At 33.8% G+C, this 8,676-nt stretch overlaps 1 protein-coding gene across 2 annotated transcripts in view; it reads left to right on the top strand.

The window, feature by feature from the left end:
* The first annotated feature begins 963 nt into the window (after positions 1-963).
* Positions 964-8,676, top strand: part of LOC110030041 (uncharacterized protein C57A10.07) — a 14,393-nt gene continuing 6,680 nt past the window's right edge. Inside the window, exons 1-4 of one of the 2 annotated variants that reach the window (XM_020732581.1) lie at positions 964-1,191; positions 1,374-1,409; positions 1,686-2,305; positions 7,045-7,169. In XM_020732581.1, the coding sequence (XP_020588240.1) occupies positions 1,711-2,305; positions 7,045-7,169 (720 nt within the window). In that variant the 5' untranslated portion in view covers positions 964-1,191; positions 1,374-1,409; positions 1,686-1,710. Of the gene's footprint in view, positions 1,192-1,373; positions 1,478-1,685; positions 2,306-7,044; positions 7,170-8,676 lie in introns of both variants that reach the window. The other variant, XM_020732580.1, reaches the window with a different exon arrangement.

The following is an 8,676-nucleotide window of genomic DNA, read 5'->3' as shown; positions in this document are numbered from 1 at the left end:
AAAAAATAGAATAAAAATATATTAAATTGTGTTTAAATGAATAATTTTAATATAAATAATAAGATTTAATTTTAGCCCATATCCTACCTAAAAAAGAAGAAGAAAAGACGCCAATAACACCCCAATAAACCGCGGTCTTATTTGCGTGATCCTCTGGGAGATGTTGTTGCCGTTGTTCACGGGTGTTATTGCATTATTATTGTAGTGTTATTAGAGTTATTTTGCAGAGGTTATTGTGGTGTTACCGCAATGTTATTTGTGTGGTCCTCCGGACGGTGTTATCCTATGTTATTGTGGTGTTATTGTGGCATTGTTGGAGTTGTTTTGCGAGGTTATTGAAGCGAAACTACGGTACTGGTGGTATTGCGGTTGGAGTTGTTTTGCAATAACACCACAATAATCAATTTTTCATCATTTTTTAGGTGGACTCAATCAAATACACGTGACAAGATTTTATTAGAGTTCAGATGCAAAGCTGTATCGGGACTCCGTATATAATATTTTTTCGTCAAAAAGACCTCATTGTTTGTGAGCAACTCGTGTTCGGCTCGCTAAGCAAAAGAAACATACATGAATAAATATTTTGCACTCAACATGTCAGGCTCTGTATGTATGATTATTTCTTCAAAAAGACCTTATTGTTCGCGAACAACTCGTTTTAGTGTTCGGCTTGCTAAGCAAAAGAAACAGACATGAATAAATATTTTGGGCTCAACATATCAGACTCCACATGTAAGATTTTTTCGTCAAAAAAACATCATCACCCACGAAGAACTCGTGCTGAACTCGCCAAGCAAAAGAAACAGATAAATAAATATTTTGCGCTCAACATGTTCATGAGTAAACACAAATAAGAGTATTTTTTAAGAAGTTAATCACAAGTAAAACTTTGAGATTGCTCAATTCGACACTTTCTACACCCTCTCACCGTCTTCATCATAAATCAGTATTCACAAATCAACCAGCTGTATGAATTTAATAATTTAATGGCATTTTACGGAAACGCAACAAAACGCAGTTTTCAGATAATCTGCGAAACAAAAGGCCGCACTTATAAGCAGTGAGGCCCGAAGGGGCAAAATTTCACCCATTTCGAAGCTTTTACTCGTGATCTTCCCGCATTTCTCATATACCTACCCTGGTATCGGAATCCTGATTCCCAGCTCGATTATTCTGACATCAAGCATGAAGGTTACTTTCCTGAACCCTAAATCCTAATCTGTTCTCCTTTTCGTTTCAATTTATCTTATAATTTTCAACGGATTTGGTCAATTTTGCAGCATTTTGTTACTTATCAATATTCCTGTGGAGTTTTTTCGTTGGTTTTACTCTAGAGCTAACTATTTTGATATTTCCACGTATTTTTTTCGCAGATTTTCTGGGCATCTTCGGACTTCAGTTTAGTGCGGGTTTGTTGAGAAACTTGTTCCTTCTGCTGATCTTGAGGCGCTCTGAATGCAGGCTTTCTGTTTACAGAGTGATTGAATTTCTTGCTCTGAATCTATTTTATTAGCGGGCACCACCTCAAGACTAGGCTTTTCGCTCCCTTTGAAACTTCATATAATTTGGATCTTGCTTGGATTTTCATTAAGCTTGACATCTTTTCTTGAAGAGTATCGTTTCTAGTGAAATTCATTTTTTGTTCCAAAATTATAACTATGGTTATGCTTGATTTCTTTCTTCAGCTGCACAGAGTAGTTCAATGAAATCATGAACAACCACACATTTGGGCCAGGAAGCCCCAAGCCCTCGCATGCTTATTCCAGAGGGGACATTGATTTGGAATCTGGAAACTTTAGAAAACACAGAAAGCCAAAAAGTTCGGTGTCCAGATTTATCAGAATGATCAAATCTATTGGAAACCAAATCAGCTTTTTCTATAAGCTGCACTCCCTTGCAATTTTTATTGCCTCTTTAATATTTGGTGTGGCTGTGTTGATTGTTCTGTCAATGTATGAAAATAGTTTACGGTTGATGAAGAACCAAAATGACAAATTAAGTTTAGCTTCTGATTTTTATCCTTTGAAGAATTTGCATAATCTTGTTATGGTAGCCGGACATTCTATTTACATTAGTAGGAGCTGTGGAAAGTTTGATAGGGAAGACTCATGGTTCTTGGAGCCTTATCAAAGAAATCCAGGCCAAGCTTCTACTTTCGTTGCTCATATTAAGGAGGGAGTGGAGATTGCAGCTCAAGATGAGAGTGCTCTTCTTTTGTTTAGTGGTGGGGAAACTCGTAAAGATGCTGGACCTCGGGGCGAGGCACAAAGTTACTGGGGTGTTGCAGAAGCAGAAGGGTGGTTTGGTAAATTATCTGACTTCTTCTTGTTTTATCATCGGGCTTCTCTAATTTATTTTAAAATTTATGGTTAATTTGAGAAATAATTTTGTGTTTAGTATGAAAAAAATATGCTATAAATGAACTATTCATGTTTCTGCAACAAATATAGGTAAACGATAAGATTGCCTGTTTGAGGTTATTTTCTAATTTCTCCGAGTATAGTTGTATAAATTTGTGCATTTAGTGCCGAATGAATTAAAAACTTCTAACTTCATATCCATGCATGTATTCCTGATTGCTGTTGCTGCTCCTACTTTATAGAGAGAGAAGTCAGTTTTGAATATTCTTCTTCTGAGGAACCAATAAAACCTGTTGATTGATTCTTATAAGATAGCTATTAAGATGGAGTTCATGGTCCTGCTGTTTACTTTTTTCTTTTGATATGGTTTCTCTTACAAGTAACAAGTTTTGTAAGCTCATTATAATGACATGCTAATAACTGCCTATAGTGATTTTGCACAGCCTTTTGTAGCTCCATGCTCATAAATATTGCACTTGGTTTGTTACAAATTTTCCTCAGAATTACAAGTTTTCCTTGCATCAAGCTAAAAATTATCATTTCTATGAAAAGGTAGCCATAATTGAGGTGAGAAATTTTAATGCTAAATCAATGTTTCATCATAATAGGTTGGCCCTAGACCTCTTAATCTTCAATTCATAGGCAACACTATTTTTTTTTTCAAGTGAAATTTATAACATGTTTCATTAGCTTGCTAGATTAAGTGACTTGAAAATATTTTTATACATTTTTAGAGAATCAATAGAGATGTCCTATTGAGAATAAGTGAGACAGAATGAGGAGAATAAACACAATAATTAAAGTGTTCTTGAAATGCTAGAAAAATATTCCTTGTCTTTGAGGCTGGCCCCTTCTCTATCCATGCCTCAAAAGGAATAATAAAGACTATAAAACTATTTTCCTTAGTAAATTTGAACCCATTTATTATTCTTGGATGTTTATTTTAAACATTGAATGGATGCGGTTAATGGTCATCTATTTATACATGATTGCTATCTTCTAATCGAATTGTTTCTCATATTAAAAATCTCATCAATCAATTTGGTGTTTTTCTTAGTTTCTAGCCAAGGGTAATGATTGCCTATGTTGAAGAGTGAATTTGATGCTATTAGAGTGAACTTTGATATGTGAGCAGATTTTAGTTGAGTGTATTCTAATTTGTATTGTAAGGCGGAATCGCCTTGATTATTTATTTAATTTTTATCCTTGGCATCTCAATTTGAGGCACACATGTGGCTTTTATTTTATCTTTACATACAAGCTGCCCACATTAGTTTTTCATCATTTTAAATTCATTTTATATCAAAATTAGACGTTGAAATGAGGATTTAGAACATCTTTAAATTTCTTCTATGATGCTTTGTGCATCTTCCTGAACAATATTGCCTTTGATTTTTTTCGTTCTAGAATGATTTCCTTGAAAATTCTTGGCCTTGGTGAGGCATTTCAACTCAAGATATAAAGGCTTGAATAAAGCTCCCGATAACCATCTCTATCTTCACTGATCTCTCTTATTGAAAACAGTTCTTCAATGTCATCCAAATCATGGGCTTCATATAAAATAAGGACTCTACAGCTGTTTCTTTAGTTTCTCTTACTTTAGGTGGTTTTGCTAGATAGTAGATGTCTGTAAGAAAACTTCTTTAAAAAGAAAAAATAGCAAAATTGATTGATATAACGAGTTTAGCCTGATCACCTTTGCTCCTTGTCAATTAAAGCTTCGCTCGAAAGCAACAAAATCTGATGTATCTTAATAAGGCACCAAATGTGAACAATGAGATTTTGGAGTCCTAAAGTTCATGGGGTTTAGAGAAGAGAGAGAAAGAGGAAAGAGAGAGTAAGGAGAGTGAGAGCAAGAAAAGAAAAAAACAACAATTTAAGTGGTTCATTGTGTGGCCTTTCATCCATGATAGAGGAGCTTTTAATGATGAATGTTCATTTTTTCGTCTATCAAGTTCTCATAATAAACAAATATCAAAATTTAATAAACACTAAAGGAAAAATAAATATTATTACTGAATTCAAAATCAGGAATTACGATAAACAGTAGGGAAATCAGAAATTACAACAAAACAACAAAATCTGATGTATATTAATAAGGCACCATTGATTAAGTGGTTCATTGTGTGGCTTTTCATCCACGAAAGAGGAGCTCTTAACGATGAATGTTCATTTTTTCATCTATTAAGTTCTCATAATAAACAAATATCAAAATTTAACAAACACTAAAGGAAAAATAAATATTATTACTGAATTCAAAATCAGGAATTACGATAAACAGTAGGGAAATCAGAAATTGCAACAAAACAACAAAATCTGATGTATATTAATAAGGCACCATTGATTAAGTGGTTCATTGTGTGGTTTTTCATCCACGAAAGAGGAGCTCTTAACGATGAATGTTCATTTTTTCATCTATTAAGTTCTCATAATAAACAAATATCAAAATTTAACAAACACTAAAGGAAAAATAAATATTATTACTAAATTCAAAATCAGGAATTACAATAAACAGTAGGGAAATCAGAAATTGCAACAAAACAACACAACATTAGAACTAGGGTTGGATGTAGGGCGTAGGTGATATCGGCTGTGGTGCTGGCATGGAGGCCACTAGCAAGTTGGAAGGGGGTGGAGGGGAGAAACAATTGCCTTGCTGTTTTCGGGGTGGTGGCAGCAAGGGGAAAACAGTGAGGGTGAAGGTGTCGATGTGGGAAAGGATAAAGAAAGGTATAGGAAGGATAAATACCATGTGGAAACGGAGATATAATCGAAGCATTACTCAGCATCCTAGGATACAACCCGTTGAAGGAAAAAGATATGTCGACAATTGTATCAAAATAAATCACACAAATATTAAACCCTAAAAGCCAACAAAACACATATATAGTTCTAGATAACTAAGAGTGGGCCCTCTCCAATTGGGTGGCACTCCCAAGATGACTAGAAGGCCAGTCAGCCCTCAGGAACCCTGGACCGAACCAATCCAGTTGCAGATGCCCGCGCCATAAACATTCCTTTAATTACTTTGGTGTGGTTTTAACTTTCTAGCTAACCCTGCACCCTATGAGGAATTATTCCCCATGCTAACATTCATTTCTATCGAAGGGGACTTTGAACTTTGGGTGAATCGTAGTTGAGCATATTCTAATCTCAGCAAGGGAAATGAAGCGAGGGTAAAGGTAGTCGATGCGGGAAAGGATGGGGATAGGTTTAGGAAGGATAAACACCACACAGGGATCAAGATACGACCGGAACATCACTTAGAACCTTAGGATACAACCCGTAGAGGGAAAAAGAGACGCCGACAGCCATCTCAAAGTAAATCAAACAAAACTGAACCCTAAACACTAACAAAGCACATATATAATTCTAGATAACTAGGAGTCGGCCCCACTCCAGTTGGGCAACACTCCTATGATGACTAGAGGGTTAGCCGATCCTTAGGAATCCTGGACCGAACTGGTCCAAGTATAGAAGATTGTGTCATAAACATTCCGTCAATTACTTAGGTGTGGTTTCAACTTTCTACCTAACCCTAAACTCATAAACTATAAGACGAATTATTCCCCATGCTAACATTCATTGCTATCGAAGTGAACTTTGACCTTTGGGTGAATCTCAGCTGAACATATTCCAATCCACATTCCCAACTTGATTTTAGCGGACATTTCATTTAATTTATAGGAAAATTTAAATACGTGGCACGTAATTCTTATGTATTTACGTATCTCACACTTAAACTTCCATATTTACATGCATAGCACTTCGATGCTTTAAACTTGTGCATAAAATGTGTGTATCTAACTTTTATCAAGTATTAATAGTGCTATTTTCTATGTGATATTAAAGATTTGAGTGTCATATGTGATTATGAAAGTTTATCTGTGAGATATGTAAATACATGAAAATTGTGTGCTATGTATGTAAATATCCCTTAGTTTTTATCCTTTTGACATGCCCCCTACAGATAGCACCGTGCATGGCCCTATTTGATTAGAGAGAATACAAACTGACCGTACTCATGATAGAAGATTAGAAGCTTGGGTTAGAACTGTTAGCGAGAGGTGAATAATTAGGGAGCTTAATACTTTGGCTGGTTTTTATTTGTATGCTCCATAGATTGTGTAAGTTGATACTGTTTAAAGTCCTGGAGGGAGCTTATAGACTAGACTTGTGACACACCACCCTTTTTGAATCTTTTGATTTACTCAACTTGAGAGCCTTTGTGATGCTATTATTATAGGAAGGTGAACATTGCAAGATTCGTTTTGCAGATCAGTGGACTTTGATTTTATGATGAAAACCATTCCGCATGTTTGTAGTTTATGTTTTCCTCATCAATTTTCCATTCCATTCTTCCTGATCTATATGGTGCTGATATATCATTAACAATACGCAATGACTAGTCCTTGCTCTTACCATTTCTTACTAGAAGGAATTACTTGTAGAATATGTGTTCTATTAGTCTGCTTTGTTTATCTTTAGGTATTTGTGCATATTTTTGTAGATTGATAGTATTTTGCTCATATACAAATTCATTTTTCCAATTCTCATGGAAAAAATTTACAGCTTTGAAAAAATGTAATGAACAATGTCTAATAATAGCATCATAAGTGAGTTTTTAGGAAACTTGATACGTTACATTTGCTTTTCTGAATTTCTGTTGTTTAACGTTGTGCAGGGAAAGAAAATAATGTGAAAAATAGAGCACTCACAGAAGAGCATGCAAGGGACAGCTTTGAGAATCTTCTTTTTAGCGTTTGCCGATTTCGAGAGCTTACTGGTTCTTATCCTCGGAATATTACTGTGAGTTCTTGTATTGTTCTTTGCAAAGCTAAATTTGCTTTTTTTCAAGGAAGCAAGCTCTTTATACAAAACTCAGCCATAGTCGTTTGGAAATATGTCAATAAATATATTTGAGTATGCTAAGAGACCGTTTAAGGTCACTTTTGAAATAGATGATGGCACTTAAAAGACAATAAAATTAATTATATAAGTAAACCTTGATATCTTAAGATTTGGGATGTTCATAAATAGATGATGGCACTTAAAAGACAATAAAATTAATTATATAAGTAAACCTTGATATCTTAAGATTTGGGATGTTCATAAATAAACTAAATACTATGTGGGATAAAAAAATGAATACTATCAAGCAATTTACAAAAAATATGCATGGAGGATCAAAAGGAAAAACCCTTATGAATAAAAATAGATGGTGGCGAAATAATATTGTGCAAGAAAAGATTAAAATAAAAAGTTTCTTATAAAAATTAGTTTAAATGTAAAGGTTCAAAGAATTGGAAAAACTATGAGATGGCCTAATTGAAGTCTAAGAGAATAATTTGTAATACTAAGAATTCTATTTTTAATGATCTTTATAATAGATTAGAGACTAATTATGATGAAATATATATATATAAATTATTCAAACAAAGAGATAAGAAAAGTATTTTTCTTAAATGAAAATATACAACATAGGTGTGTGAGATATTTCGATAAACTTTTTAATGAGGATCATGAAAATACAATCAATTTTAATAGTTGTAATATTATAAATAACAACAAAATTTTTTATTTCCACCATCACATTAGTAAAAAAGAAGTTGATGTGGATTTAAAGAAAATGAATTGTGAAAAGGTTGTACAATCTAATGACATTCCAATAAAAGAGAAAATCTCAAAATTTCTTAACTTATTAAATTTATTAATATTATTTTAAAAACTAAAGAAGCTGTCTAAGTGGAGAAAGAGTCTATTGGTTCGTATTTCTAAGAAAAAATAAATACACAAGAGTGCAAATTATAGATGAATAAGAGAGAGAGTAACTGAACATAGGTTACGATGTGATACAAAAATTTCTCAAAATCAGTCTAGATTCATGTCAGGCAAGTCTACAATGGAAGCTAGACATTTATTGAGAAATTGGATGGAAAAGTATAGAGAGAATAAGGAGGATCAACATATAATTTATGTTGATTAAAAAAAGCTTCTGATAAAGTTTCAAGAGAAGCACTTCGGAGAATTCTTGAAAAGAAAAGGTGTTAATATCGTTTATATTCAAGACATTAAAGATATGTATGCTAGAGTTGTTACTTGTGTTCAAACTGAAGGAGGATTGACCAAATATTTTACTATTTCTATTGGATTACATTGGAGATTGGCTTTAAGCCCATATCTTTTTGCTTTAGTTATGGAGGGTCTTACTGGACATTTATAGGAGGATGTACCTTGGTGTATGCTCTTTACTGATGATATCCTTCTTGTGGATAAGAGGAGAGGAAAAGCCGAAGAAAAACTTGAATTATGGAGG

This window comes from Phalaenopsis equestris, unplaced genomic scaffold, assembly GCF_001263595.1.
Source record: "Phalaenopsis equestris unplaced genomic scaffold, ASM126359v1 Scaffold000636, whole genome shotgun sequence".
In the NCBI taxonomy this organism is placed as follows: domain Eukaryota; kingdom Viridiplantae; phylum Streptophyta; class Magnoliopsida; order Asparagales; family Orchidaceae; genus Phalaenopsis; species Phalaenopsis equestris.
This window is presented reverse-complemented; position numbering and strand designations above follow the sequence as displayed.